Source organism: Giraffa tippelskirchi, chromosome 9 (genome assembly GCF_054371585.1).
Source record: "Giraffa tippelskirchi isolate mGirTip1 chromosome 9, T2T-mGirTip1v1.2.pri, whole genome shotgun sequence".
Lineage (NCBI taxonomy): Eukaryota > Metazoa > Chordata > Mammalia > Artiodactyla > Giraffidae > Giraffa > Giraffa tippelskirchi.
The window spans coordinates 163,093,512-163,108,925 of record NC_137283.1 but is presented as its reverse complement, the minus strand read 5'-3'; the positions used below and the strand labels follow the sequence as shown (position 1 = coordinate 163,108,925).

General features: G+C 42.3%; 1 protein-coding gene across 32 annotated transcripts in view; it reads left to right on the top strand.

Moving 5' to 3' along the window:
• Positions 1-15,414, top strand: part of PDE10A (phosphodiesterase 10A) — a 344,897-nt gene that overhangs the window by 238,466 nt on the left and 91,017 nt on the right. For 19 of the 32 annotated variants that reach the window (XM_081529694.1, XM_081529708.1, XM_081529693.1 and 16 more), the window contains one exon: positions 10,288-10,316. The exons of the other annotated variants lie outside the window; for them this stretch is intronic. In XM_081529694.1, coding sequence (XP_081385820.1) covers positions 10,288-10,316 — 29 coding nt within the window. The remainder of the gene's footprint in view (positions 1-10,287; positions 10,317-15,414) is intronic. 32 annotated transcript variants of the gene reach the window in all.

The following is a 15,414-nucleotide window of genomic DNA, read 5'->3' as shown; positions in this document are numbered from 1 at the left end:
GACGGATAATAGTAAAATGTCATAAAATAATTAGAGAAGGATGAGTTTTCGATATTTATTACCTTTAAAATATATTCTGTTTGTTTACATAATTAGGTTTTTAATAATCCAGCTGTTCCCGGATAAAAGATGATACTTTGAAAAAGTTATTCAACTCTTGGAATAGTTCAGCATCACCCACACTTGTTATCCCATATTCATATAAAAGGTCTTGGATGATTCTTATGTGTTGATTTGAGACAAATATCACGAAAATAGTGACATCAGCCACATCTGTAGGTTCATTCACTCTAAAGCAGACTCACAGTTTTGAGGGTTTGTGACCGTCTTTAATGGGTCCCTGTGTCCCTGCAGACATGACAGGGCTCTGGGTCCTCGGGCTGACTCTCCCGCAGCAGAGGCGCCAGCGGCGCACGCTGAGCACTTCCTCACTTTCTCAGCCACTGTGGGTGCTTCTCTAGTCAGTCCAATAACATTAACTTACCCTCGAGCCAGTGGCTTTGACATTTCTACTGAAAGCAATGTAGGATTACAAGCAATTTTGGGCTTTTAAAGAGTGCATCATGCCTACGTTTAAGATATCCAATTCTTTTCTCTTTATACACTGAATGATTGGTCTCAAAATAACCGTGCAACTTAACTGGTTCCACAGTACTGCTGGCAAATGTTCAGTTGCATAAGGCAGGATAAGGTAAATTGTTAAAGCCAAAAGAGGAATCTTTTATCCTTTTTTTTTTCTTATTTACAGTTTCACTCTGTTGCTTTGGAGTACATTCCTCCCTTCCATGAGTCAGAGAATCTTCTCATAAGTCAGTTTCATCTTTTTCAGTATCTTTAGACATAAACAGTGCAGCTGTAGCTTGAGAAAATGAGTAAACTAAGCTCCGCCTTTAAAGGCTCATGATCGATCCTTAAATATAGGAAAATATACTATGTATGAATTTTGTTTTTAGGATAAAATAATTAAAATATTAAATTCTAAATAATAATAGTTGGGGGTGAAGTGTACATTTTTCTATGTCTATGTAGGTGCAAAGAACTTGGGAATTCAAAGTAGCTATTAATCAGATGTTATTGAAGTTGCAGAGGCTATAGCAGGGGTGACCAAAGGCGGCAAATGCAAGTGCTGCAGAAGCGCCGAGAACATGACCAGCCTCTGAAAACTCACATCCTGGTATCTTAAAGCGGTGACCTTAGAACATTTTAGAAAATATCAGGACACGATGGATGCATTCCATGAACTGTAGGAGCATTAGGTAGCCTCTGAGAAATACACGGTATACTTGTGAAAAAATAAGAAATAGGTGAGTTGGATTTTAGTGTTATTACGAAAATAGTCTACTCGTGAGCCCTCTGAATGGTCTCTGGGATGCCAGAGGCCTCTGGATCACACGTTGATAATTGCTGTTACTCAGTGATGACTTTGAATGCAAAACTGGACTTCCACCTATGACTGAATGAAGACGGTAGCAAAGTCTTTCCTCAAGAAGCAGTTATCAATTGGACAGTAATGGACAAGACCAGCCACTTTAGTCTCTGAATGTCAACCAAAGGCATACAGCAATTCGAGAGACATTCACAATTTGAAAACTGTGACCTTCAGTTTTCAAATAAATTCGGGTAAGAACCATGGCTATTTATCATGTTATGGCCTGGAGCTTCTTCCATTGCTCCCTGTCCCCTTGGTTGGAGCTGAGGTTCTGACAGCGTCTCTACAAGTTAAAAGAGTTCTCTCAACTTGGAGGCTCCCCCATCTTTGGAGCTTTGGAGGCCAGTGAGTGGGGGAGGGCTGGCAAATCTCGGGTTGTGCCAGCCTGAGGTCTCGGTGAGACCGAGGCAGACACGCTCCTGACTGAGGACACGCACATGTTCCTGGAGAAGCGTCCGCGGGTCCCCCTTGGAAAGGGCCCAAACAACACGGAACTCGAGCAGACCTGGAAAAGGTTTGGACTGTGGGTATTGGCCGCTTTTGACGGACAGATCCATCAGCGGTTGATGGAGAATGCAAAGCTTCATGTTAGAAATCAGACATCTTGAATAAAGCAGACTCCTGGAAAGATCAAATCACCGAAACTGACATAATAAGAAACAGAAAATCTAAACAAGTCTTAGTAATTAAATATATTTCCACAACCCAGAGCTTGTTCCCCCATGGCTGTACTGATGAATCGTATCAGGTATTGTAAATGGAATTAATACCAATCCTTCTCCAACTCTTTTCGGAAAGAGAGGAGGGAGAAAAACTTCCCGGCTCCTTCTTTGAGTCATGTATTAACCTGATAAGAAAACCAGACATCACAAGACAAATCTCCCTTGAACATACATGCACTAACCCCTAAATAAAATCAGGAAACCAAGTCCAGTAACATAGTAAAAATATGATGTGGTATGACCCTGTATGAATACCAGTTGGTTTAACATCAGTAAGTCAATTATTTAAATTTATTAGAGTTAAACACAATTATCTTAATACAGAAAACGGTTTTGACAGAATTCAATATCCATTCATGATGAAAACTGTCAGAGAAGTAGGAGCAGTGAAATGTTAACTTGAACAGTAAGAAACAGAGCACAGGTTTAGGTGGAACAGAAACAGGTTTAGGTGGAAGAACTAAATCCTTTTTCCACAGATACATGATCCTGGATGTGGAAAATTTCAAATATTCCACAAAAAGCTACTAAAGCTAATGAATGCGTGAGCAAGGTCTCAGGATACAAGGACCGATATAGAAAAAAAAATCAAGACACAAAAATCAATCCCATTTCTATCTACTAGAAAGGAACAGTCAGAAATTAAGAAAATACTTTTATTCATAATAGCCTCAAAAAATTTAAAAGCTTAGGGATAAATTTAACAAAGAAACACAGATTTCATACACTGAAATCTATAAATCTTGCTGAGAGGAAGGAAAGAAAAGTCTAAATAAATGGAGACAGATGTCATGTTCATGGGTTGGGAGAATCAGTATTGCCAGGATGACAGTTCTCCCCAAATTTATATATTCAATGCAGTACCTCTCAGAATCCAGGAGGGATTTTTTATACAAATTGAAAGGCTGATTGTAAAATGTAAAGGACCTAAAAGAGCCATAATAATTACAAAAGTAAAGTTCGGTTTTGAGGAGTTACATTACTTGATTTCAGAACTTACCATACTAATGGTATTTCAGCCCTGTTGTATTGCCTTACAGATAGGTCAGTGCAGCAGAATTCAGAGACCAGGCAAAACCCTCACATGGTCAAATGATTTTCAACAAAGATGTTGAAACAATTCCTTGGGAGGAAGCATAGTGTTATAGAACAACTGGATATCCAGATGCAATATTTAAAAATACCCTTTCCTCACATTATAAACTAAAATTAATTTAATATAGATCATATATCTAATTGTAAGAGCTAAAATTTTGAAATTCCTAGACAAAATAGGAAAAAAAAATTCATAATCTTGAGTGGGCCAAAGAGTTATTTTATACAATACCTAAAGCAGGATCCGTAAAATAAAAAAAATTCTTTTGGAAAAATAGACTTCATTAAAAACATATCTAGAATATATAAAGATTTGTTTAACTCAATAAGAAGATAGACAACCCAATGTATAAATAGACAACAGATTTGGATATGCATTATCCCAGAGAAGTATGCAAATGACCAATGGTAATGGTGCTTTGTAAAACAATTGATCAGTTTCTAAGAAAGTTAAACTTAGTTTATTAATACTCATCAAATCTAAGTGTCTATAAGTGTCTAATCCTAAGTGTCTATCCAAGAGAAAGGAAAGTGTGTCCATACAAAACATACACATCCAGTAGTTCCTTTAGGGGGCATTGTTCAGAATAGCTCCAAATCAAAAACAATTAAACTGTCTCTTAGCTGGTAAATGGCTATATACCCATATAATAGGAATACTATTTGATAATAAGAAATACTGATACACGTTCTAACATGGATGAACCTCAAAATACTGTACTATGTGGAAGAAGCCAGATACAACTAGTTCTGTATTGTGTGATTCCACTTATTCGAAATGGCCAGAAAAGGTGAGTCTGTGAGAACAGAGGGATATCCCTGATGTGACTGGGCTGTGGTGGGAACAGGGATTAAATATAAAGGGGCATAAGGGGACTTCCTTGGGGGGGGGTGTCTAAACTGGATTGGTGAGAGGCTGTCACACCTCTGTAAATCGACTGGAATCATTGAGTTGTATACTTATCATGGGTTAAGTTTATGGCATGTAAATTATGTTTTAGTAAAGCTGCTAATGAAAAATCAGTATCACTGCTATGTCTTAGAGTAACTACATTTAAACACACTGGCCATATTTTTACAAACATTTCTTAGAGAAAATGTGAGCTCAGTTTTTTCACAGATCTACATTCTAAGATACAGATTTACAGATGATCGCTAGGCCTGTTGAGGGGAAAGGTGAGGTTTCTTTTGTTAAAAGCACTGTTTAGCCTACTGATCTACAATTAGTTTCTCCTTATTTGCCTAAAGATTTAATGATGGAAGACGGCTAGAAGATTTAGAGAAATGATTGTCCCGCTCGCCCTTCATTCACTCATGGAGGATAACAATGGAATAAAAAAGAATAGTAATCTAACAGGAAATAAAATTTTTTCATTTCCTCGTAAAATACTGGGGAGATGTTGTTTTTTATATATTTCATGTACTGCCTACAAGTATCAGGATTTAATATTTTATCATCTCATAGTATTAAAATGAAACCAGCTATCAAAATCTTTTGTCATTTTTTCTTCTTCCTGTAACATTAGTGAACATTACATTTTCCTTTTAAGTTGATGATAAGAAAATTATCATGATATTAGTTGCCATTTTGGCTTCAAGCCTCCAAGTTATTTTTATATGAATATTTGTGTTTCCATTTCTACAGCCTTGAAGGTATGGTTGTGAGGGTTTATATTTGGAAATGTTCATTTGATTTGTTTACTCATTTTTAACTATTATCAACATTTTATGACAATATTTTCTGGTAAATTAGAAGAGCTTGTGATGTCACATATGGATGGATTCTTTGACCTATGTTAGACAGTTGTTTACATTTTATATTCAGTGTAACTGTGGCTTCAGGTCTGTTATATGAGATATTGATTTCATTTATTCTGTACTTTCGGTGCAATTGTTGTTCAGTTGCTAAGTCACCTCTGACTCTTTGCGACCCCGTGGAACTCATCACACGAGTTTTCCCTGTCTTTCTCTCTCTCCTGGAGCTTGCTCAAACTCATGTCCGTTGAGTCAGGGATGCCATCCAACCACCTCATGCACTGTTGTCCCCTTCTCCCCCTGCCCTCAATCTTTCCCAGCATCAGGGTTTTTCCCAATGAGTACTTAACTCAAGAATAAGTACTTGCTGGAAGGTGTACTTACTGGGATGTTCTCCAGGAAATTTTCTGCTGCATGGGCTATTTTTCCTAAGGCTTTAAAAAATCGTTAAAATGATGTTTAGATTGAAGATGGTTTCTTCTTTTCTTTAAAAAAAAATTCTCTTTAACAAGCATCACTATTCTCTTTCTGAAATTCCTTAAATTTTTTTCTTATTTATTCATCCCATTAGAATTTAAGCTCCTTAGGAACAAGGATAAATGCCAGGCACATAATGAATCTGTAATGCACATTTGTTGAGTAAACAAACGTTTACAGAACCCCAGTGCCACATAAAAATTAGTGTCTGCTGTTGTGAACATTTTGGTTGCCCACTTGACGGTCATGAAGGACTCAGACTCTGCCATCCACGTCCACTTCCTCCTTTTCTGTGACTCCTTATCCTTTCATGTGTAAGTGAGCTTCTTTCCTGAACCGTGTGAAATGTGGCCCTGACCGCTCGGTTGTGAGTGTGTATCAGGAGTGTAAAGAGACGTCGCAGAGTTGTGGGTTCTTTGGCCGTCAGGGTCAGGGGTCCCCAGCCCCCTCCACTGGCCAGCGGCCTGTTCGGGACTTGGTCACGGAGCGGAGGTGAGCCGTGGGCTCAGAGGGAAGCTTCACCCCCGTTTCCCACGGCTCCCGTTATCGCCTGGCCCACCGTCACTCCCTCCCCGTCCACGGGAAAACTGCCTCCCATGAAACAGGTGCCTGGTGCCAGAAACGCTGGGGACCACTGCCCTTTTGTTCCTGTTCAATTTGTTTGGCTGCGTCGGGCCTTCGCTGTGGGTCTCGTTCCCCAACCAGGGGCCACGGAGTCAGCCTCCAGGGGCCACCAGGGAAGTCCCCAAGTCAGGGGCTTTCTTACTTTGCGATTGTTCTTGTGGAAAAAGTTATTTTTCAGTATCAAATTATATGGATAGGATGTTGGGTCACTTCAGACTTAGAAGCCGTCAAAGGAAGTTAGACATCTTGCCCAAAGTTACAACAGCAAGTGAGCGGCCTCCGGGCTTCCGAGCCCAGCGCGCGCTCTGGGCCTCTGGCCGTGCTGCCTCTGGGCGCCCCCTCCGCACACTCCACTGCGCAGAAGTCACCCCGGCAGTGTCTTCAGGGTGCTTGCACGTTCCTTGGGCAAGAGAGCTCAATGGAACTTCCAAATACAGGAAGCAGGAAGCCAGTTTCCCTTATCCCAACCAGTTCACTGCGTTCATTGATCGCCTCAGCTGAGTTGCTGTAATCCCTAAATGTAATGGACTTGCCATTCACTTAACAGAAACTGTTTGGCTTCCCAGTCGGAAGAAGAGGTAGAAGATACATTCCTAAATCTGTACACAAGGTGAAAAAGCCAGAAGTTGAGATATAGATAGCATTTTTCTTTCAAATACTTGAAACTGTCCATAAAACCAAAAGAGGAGTTGGTTTGTACAAATACTCATCAGCAGAACATCTTTTGCACACTTGAGCTGGAGAAGCACTCAGCAAAACTGAAGGAAAAAGCGAACGGGGCGTTTATATACAGACGTCTGGACATTCGAGCTCTTCTTCCCCTGAACTAACTTTCAAGTCGTGGTGCTGATTGGACAGTGGACAGTCCCAGAGGGTCGCAGCGTGGACGCTCCACCTGGTGATGGAATCAGCTCGTGCACTCGATGGCCACCTGCCATCGCCTGTGCGTTAATCAACCTTCACTTTTCACCCCCCATTTACTGAACTTCTTCGATAAGAATCTAAAAGAGTTAGAAACATATCAGTCTCTGCAACTTTATAATCTGTTAATAAATTTGTTGTGATGATTCAATCAAATAGTTGCATCTTCAGAGAGCTCTAGAAAAGAAAAAGAGGTTAGAAGCTAAGGAATAAATGAAATTTTTTATCAAGTGACTTCAGTATATAAGATAAAGTCCATGTTTTTCCTATAACATGGTTACATTCTTAAGGAAATCAGATGCAATATTAAAATCATTATGGAACAAATAATAAAAATATATAAAAAATATCTGTTAACATAGAACACAAAGAATAGGTACTGTTTACTGACCATCCACTATCTGATAGTTCTAAGCTTGCTAATTTTGAAAAAGTCCCCAGGTAAAGACAATATGAAGCAAAATTCGAAGTCTGCATGCATGCTAAGTCACTTCAGTTGTGTCTGACTCTTTGAGACCCTATGGACTGCAGCCTGCCAGGCTCTTCTGTACATGGGATTCTCCAGGCAAGAATACTAGAATGGGTTGCCATGCCCTCCTCCAGGGAATCTTCCCAATATAGGGATCTAACCCGAGTGTCTCATGTCTCTTGCATTAGCAGATGGGTTCTTTACCACTAGCGCCACCTGGAAATAACCCTTTGAAGTCTAATTTACTATAAATGCTGAAGCATCCAAGGGGCAAGATCAGTTCAGTTCAGCTCAGTTGCTCAGTTGTGTCCGACTCTGCCAGAGGCTCAGTTCAGTTCAGTTTAGTCGCTCAGTCGTGTCCAACTCTTTGAGACTCCATGAACCGCAGCACGCCAAGCCTCCCTGTCCCGGAGTCCACCCAAACCCATGTCCATTGAGTCGGTGATGCCATCCAACCATCTCATCCTCTGTAGTCCCCTTCTCCTCCTGCCCTCATTCTTTCCCAGCATCAGAGTCTTTTCAAATGAGTCAGCTCTTTGCATCAGGTGGCCAAAGTATTGGAGTTTCAGTTTCAACATCAGTCCTTCCAATGAACACCCAGGACTGATCTCCTTTAGGATAGACTGGCTGGATCTCCTTGCAGTCCAAGGGACTCTCGAGAGTCTTCTCCAGCACCACAGTTCAAAAGCATCAATTCTTTTTTTTTTTTTTATTTTTTTTTATAAATTTATTTATTTTAGTTGGGGGCTAATTACTTTACAATATTGTAATAGTTTTTGCCATACATTGACATGAATCAGCCACGGGTTTACATGTGTTCCCCTTCCCGGACCCCCCACCCACCTCCCTCCCCATCCCATCCTTCTGGATCATCCCATTGCCCCGGCCCTGAGCCCTTGTCAGATGCATCGAACATGGAATGGTGCTCTGTTTCACATATGACAATACACGTGTCTCAATGCCATTCTCCCAGAACGTCCCACCCTCACCTTCTCCCTCAGAGTCCATAAAATTGTTCCATGCGTCTGTGTCTCTTATTCTGTCTCGCATATAGGGTTATCGTTACCATCTTTCAAATTCCATATATATGCATTAGTATACTGTATTGTTGTTTTTCTTTCTGGCTTACTTCACTCTGTATAATGGGCTCCAGTTTCATCCATCTCAGTAGAACCGATTCAAATGTATTTTTTTTAATGGCTGAGTAATATTCCATTGTGTATATGTACCACAGCTTCCTTATCCATTCGTCTGCTGATGGACATCTAGGTTGCTTCCATGTCCTGGCTATTGTAAACAGTGCTGCGATGAACATTGGGGTACACGCGTCTCTTTCAATTCTGGTTTCCTCAGTGTATATGCCCAGCAGTGGGATTGCTGGGTCATATGGCAGTTCTATTCCCAGTTTTTTAAGGAATCTCCACACTGTTCTCCATAGTGGCTGTACTAGTTTGCATTCCCACCAGCAGTGTAAGAAAAGCATCAATTCTTCAGTACTCAGTTTTCTTTATGGTCCAACTCTCACATCCATATCTGACTACTGGAATGATAGATGGAATATTTTTGAAAGATAAAGTGGGTGGGTGAGTGTGTGTGTGTATACATGATTGCCAGGGCAGATACTGAATTCAGGGATCAGCTTAGAGGCTACTGGTTGATATGTGCTTTGGGACTATAGTTGATATTATTTGTGGAAATGAGTGGTAAGCCGTAAATCTGAAAAAAATTAGAAAAAAAGAGGAAACACCAGGACTCAGTGGTTTAGTTAATAAGAATGTTGAAGGAGAAAGAAGAATCAGTGTCCTGTGGGACACACCTTTGTCAGTGTCAAGGTAGATGAGGCTGTGCTTTGGTGTAACATAGAACACTTTAGAAGTTTGGTGTGTGAAGTGTGTACTGATGGAGGTAGTTTGACTGGGTGTCATCGCTAAACAAGGCACAAGATCGCAGCAGCATTAAATTAAAGGCTGCCTCCCGGTGAAGGGTCTCGAGAGGGGTCTCCAGCTTCCCCGTCCTCTGGAAGGGACACATCAACACATTTTCTTTGGGTCAGAACCAGTTCCCAGGCACGGGGTACTCATAGCTGGCAGACCTAAAGTGGAATTTTGGCCGGTTTGTTTCTCATACCCTGTTGGTTACGCAGGCATAGTCTTGCCATGTAGCCAGCCTCGCGGGGAGAGCCTGTCAGAGGGCCTCACCTAGACCGGGACAACCCGTCAGTCTTAATTTACCAGAAAGCAGTGCTGCGGTGCTGGTGGAGACAAGCCCGCCACCTCCTGCGTCCATGGTGCAGAGCAGCCCTGTCCGTGGGAGTGGTCCGTGCCTTCACCAGGCCATGCGGGCACAGGTCTGATTTCAGCAAACGTGAAATGCTGGAACCAACCCTGACAGCACAAGTGTTAATGGCCTTTTGAGACATTCGTGTGGATTGTGTCATTTAGAATATTGCAAATATTACAATCCCTTTTCTAGGTGTATGTATTGGATAAAATACAGTGTAGCCATATTCTCAAGCACTAATATTTGAGAATCTCTAAAAAGGTAATCTTGAAAATGATTAGCAAGCTTTTGTGTTATTTCATTTCCTTTCAAAATTGACACATACATCTAGCTCTAAATATACTATGTTTTTTACCTTACAGAGTTTTAAAACCAAATTTTTAGATATCGCAAGAGGAAGCATTGCAAATAGCCTTCTGGTTTACAGAGAGTGAATGACATGCTCTATATTTTTCAGAAACTACTCTGAGCTTCTAACTGTATTTCTTTTTCTCCTTCCCTTTTCCATCCCCTAGATGAATCAGCTCCTAAGGAAGTCAGCAGGGTAAGTAATGTGAATATAATTTTTTTTTTTGCTACAATATAGAAAGTACATTCTTTTTGCATATTTTTTTCAGTGCTCTAACATGTTAAAGTGTTGGAAAAATAATTACAAAAACCGAGTGCCCTCTCCCAAAGTGTCACTCGTGAGCGTGGAGTGAAGCCAGCGGGGAGAGAGGGGTCAAAGTGGAGGCTCAAACTGGTCACAGTGAGCAGATGCGCCCCGCGTGGCCTGCATGTGCTCAGGGAGTTTTCTGAATCTGCTGCCAACATTCAGAGATTGAGAGAGTGCAGGTTAAGATTGGATCTCTGGCTCCTCTTGAAACACCGTAAGATGAGGCAGCGCCTCTGTGGGGCTCCCAGATTGAGACCGTTGCTCCGGCTGCCCCGTCGTGGTCCCTTGCTAAGTGGCCTCATGCTGCCTGGCTGACCCTGCCTATGAGGTCATGCACCTGCGTTCCGGGAGAGCAGAAGGTGACTCCGCCTGGATCGAGGGCGTGACTTTCTTCAGTACTTTCAGAAATGTTAAACACACTGTTTTCACAGCCAAGAGAAATGCTTTAAGAGACTTAGCAAATTTAAGAGCTTATGGGGTGTGGTATCAAGAGCTGTTACAAAATGATAATTCTGTGATTACACATAAAATGGATCTTAATTCTCTATCCTGTTGACAGATAAAGATCTTAAAATGTGGAATCAGTGTTGAAAATAGTCGGAGTTATAGCTGATACAGCTTTGTGTAAGCCATCACTCTGCCACATGGTAGAAACTGAAGTACTGTTGTCAGAGTCACGTATTCAGATACATTCCTTTATTTTGCATTATCTGAAGAAATGAATCTTTAAAATGACCAGGGCTATTGCTGGAGACCAGGCAGGGTTCCCCCTGCCCATAGCAACCTAACAGACTCAAGATTCTGGAAGTCTCAGGGTTTTCCTGGGCACGTGCACTACTAGCTTCACATTTTCTGGGCTCACAGTTGGGATGTCCCCAAGTCTGAGTGCTTCAGTGTACATCAGGGGCAGAGAGATCAGACTGGAATTTTTACAGCTACTGAGAGCGGCAGAAACGGCTGAAAGCAACGTGTGAGGATAACAGAGGATCCTCACAGGTGGACCTGGACTGTCATGAGATATTGAGGTGTTGACATTGGTAAAGTCGCTATCTCAGAGCTCCAAGGTAGTACCACCTGTTTATACATCAAGGACAGTAGGAAAAAAGCTGCAATACAACTTACCCATCTCATTCTTGTTTTAGAATAACTTTCATTCATAGTGAATCCCTAACCTCAATTTAGCCTTTAGAGGCCTGGAAAGATTTTAGATATTGTTGTTTTGAAGGGAAGTGGGAAGAGCGATGCCCCAAGCGGTGATTTCAGCCAGCCCGTATGTCCTCCTTCCGTCCCATTCTGTTGGCGGCAGAGGGGACCGCGATCCTCCTGCTGCCCTGCTGATGTCACTGTACTAGCTCCACTCACCTGCTTAGTGGGGTACCTGCCATCGCCTCCAGTGTCCCCCGGTTTAAAGCTTTTGTACCACGGTGTCAGTCATCAATGAATTTGTTACTGCAGTCCACGCTTTCAGTTCTCAGCCAGGCTCTGTTTGGGGAAAATAGCCGCGTGAACAAAGTAGAGTCCTTTTGATTGAATGCAACTTTGCGTAGTTTTAATTTTCCAAAATATCACCAGCAGGCACTGTGGATGCAGATGGCTGCATACGTCTTACTTTAACAGTGCCTTCTGTCGGGTGAGCAGAGAGGAGGCGCTGACAACACCGCACGCGGTCTTTAAGGCCGTTAGAAGTGATGCTCGACTGCGCACAGTGCTTTTTTTCTTTGCTATTATTTTATAAGATTCTCTTATTTTATGCCAGATTTAGAGAAACGCATCTCCAGCTGAGAAGTGCTAAATGCATGAGCTGATGATCTAGAAAAGTATCAGTTGCCAGGATCTTTAAGTTTTTTGTTTTTGTTTTTTTCCGAATGTACTTCAGATCCCAGTCATTCTGATATTCAGAATTTGCTTTATAAAATGGCATACCAATGTTTTAAGTTAAAGTAAGAGTTAGAAATACATAATACAACCTTGGAGATCAAACTAGTCAGTCAATCCTAAAGGAAATCAGTCCTGAATATTCATTGGAAGGACTGATGCTGAAGCTGAAACTCCAATACTTTGACCACCTGATGTGAAGAACTGACTCGTTGGAAAAGACCCTGATGCTGGGAAAGATTGAAGGTGGGAGGAGAAGGCGACGACAGAGGGTGAGATGGCTGGATGGCATCACTGACTCGATGGACATGAGTTCGAGCAAACTCTGGGAGAGAGTGCAGGACAGGGAAGCCTGGCGTGCTGCAGTCCATGGGGTGGCAAAGGGACATGACTTAGCGACTGAACAATGAACAGCAAAATGTTTGGTAGAATTCACTAGTGAAGCCATCAGGTCCAGGGCATTTCTTGGTCAAGTTATTTTTCTTTTGATTCAATCTCCTACTAGTTATGAGTCTTCAGATTTTCTTTTTCTTCATTGTTTAATCTTGGTGTGCTTTACATATCTCAGTTCAGTTCAGTCGCTCAGTCGTGTCCGACTCTTTGTGACCCCATGGACTGCAGCACGCCAGGCTTCCCTGTCCATCACCAACTCCCAGAGCTTGCTCAAACTCATGTCCATCAAATCGATAATGCCATCCAACCAATATCAAAACTAACCAAGTTCTGGAGTATATTTAGAAGAAAAAACAAAAAAAAAATTAAAGATTCTGGCAACTGACACTTGTCTAGGTCATCAGCTCATGTACTTAGCACTTCTCAACTTACATTTCTGGAGAAGGAGATGGCAACCCACTCCAGTATTCTTGCCTGGAGAATCCTATGGACAGAGGAGCCTGGTAGGCTACAGTCTGCAAGAGTCGGACACAATTTAGCAACTAAACGAACCAGCTTACATTTCTAGGAGATAGTGAAGGACAGGAGAGGCTGGAGTGCTGCAGTCCTTGGGGTTGGAAAGAGTCAGACATGACTTAGCGACTGAACTACAACAAGCGCAACCTTTCCGTAGGAGGTGACTGGCCACAGACACATCCACTGTCGAGAGCTTGCTCTCCAGGGAGGCAGATTCTTACCCTCTAGGCAGTTCTGATTATTGTGAGATACTTTCTTACCAGGAGCCAAACAGCCTCTCCTGAACTGCTGTCTGCTAGCATTGTTTTGACTTTTGTAGCAACTCAGAAAAGGCTGTGTGTGCACAGGCTGCTCCACATGAGAACTCCTCAAATAGAGGGACTGTGTTCTGTGTTTCCAAGGGAAACACACTCACTCAAGTTTTTCCCATACGTCTCCTTAGGGTCTGGGTTGACATTCTGTAAAGCCTACTGTATTGTCGATATATTCTCAGAAGGTGGCTGCTCTGGCACGATTGTGGACCAACTGTGGCTTGACTCCGATAAGACAGGGTAGGCCAGGCAGCGCTTGTCAACTCTGTTTCTGTAATAGGATTTAGAGAGAATCAGCTTTTCAAAGAAACTCCAGAACATTTATGGTTATTGATCTTTTAGTACACTAAGATATTTTTGACATGAAGTCAAGTCAGATCAGTAAGACTTCGGTCCTTTTTCCTCCTCTTTCTTTCTCTCTTGCTCCTTCGCTCCTCGCCTCCATCCTCCTCCCTACTTCTATTCCATAGACAAATACTCAGTGAGCATTTATATGCCAGGCATAGCTCTAGGTTCTAGGAATATAGTGCAAAGTAGCATCCCAGTTCTCGTAGTATGGGAGGGGGTGGTGGAGACAGTTGAAAAAATTTTTAAATAATAAATACATAGAAAAATAAAGCAGAATGAGCCAATAGAGAGTGATGGTAGATTAGGAATGGCTCTGCTATAGAGACAAGGCCAGGGAAGAAGACGTGCGGCTGGGAATGTGAGTGTGTAGCCAGCGATGCCTTCCAGGTAACTGGGAAGACATTACAGGGGGTGGAGGAAGGGGACATGCTAAGAGCTGGGGAAGTGCACTCTGGCAGAAGGCACAACAAGTGCAAAGGCCCTGGGGCAGGGAGGTCCACGTCATAGAATGCGGTCATGCAGGCCAAAACTGACAGAGGAGGGAAAGAGCCCTGGTCACAGCTGTCGGGGCAGGGGGCCTCCAGGGGTGTGTGTCAGTCAGAGCTTCCAGTCAGTACAATCAGTCTTTTCTTTTTCTGTGATTGTTCTTGATGTAAGCGGCACCAGTTTATAAATCAAAAAGATTTCTGACAAGGAAAGGGAGAGAAAACATCAAGAGAAAAGGAGTATTTGGGTGCTGAGTGCTAGAATATGACAACTTTAACCAGCTCTAGAATTCTTCGGGACTTCGCTGGTGGCTCAGTGGTAAAGAATCCGCCTGCACTGCAGGAGATGCAGGTTGACAAGGTCGATCCCAGGTTGACAAGATCCCCAGGAGAAGGAAATGGCAACCCACTCCAGTGTTCTTGCCTGGGAAATTCCATGGACAGAAGAGAATCCTTGGACACTGTCTTTGCCCCTCAAAATGTTATCAGTGTGTCTCAGTATAGTCTGATTTTCATAGAGCAGTCTTAGTCTTATGAAATATGTCCTAAAGAAAAATGCAAAGATCTGAGATTACTTGGTGAAAAGACACAAGTATTTTATAACACATACTGCTATTGCTACTGCTACTGCTAAGTCGCTTCAGTCGTGTCCGACTCTGTGCGACCCTACAGACGACAGGCCACCAGGCTCCGCCATCCCTGGGATTCTCCAGGCAAGAATACTGGAGTGGGTTGCCATTTCCTTCTCCAGTGCATGAAAGGGAAAAGTGAAAGTGAAGTCGCTCAGTCGTGTCTGACTCTTAGCAACCCCATGGACCGTAGCCTACCAGGCTCCTCCGTCCATGGGATTTTCCAATCAAGAGTACTGGAGTGGGGTGCCATTGCCTTCTCCGATAACACATACTACAAGTTACTAAGTTGGTTTATCAAATTATTGTTCCAGTTAAGATTTCATTTTAACGCAGTTTAATTAGCAGTCATATCTTTTCTCATGTGTCAATGGCATGACACTGTTTTACTATTTTTATTTAAAGCAAATAAACATATTGCCATTTGTTC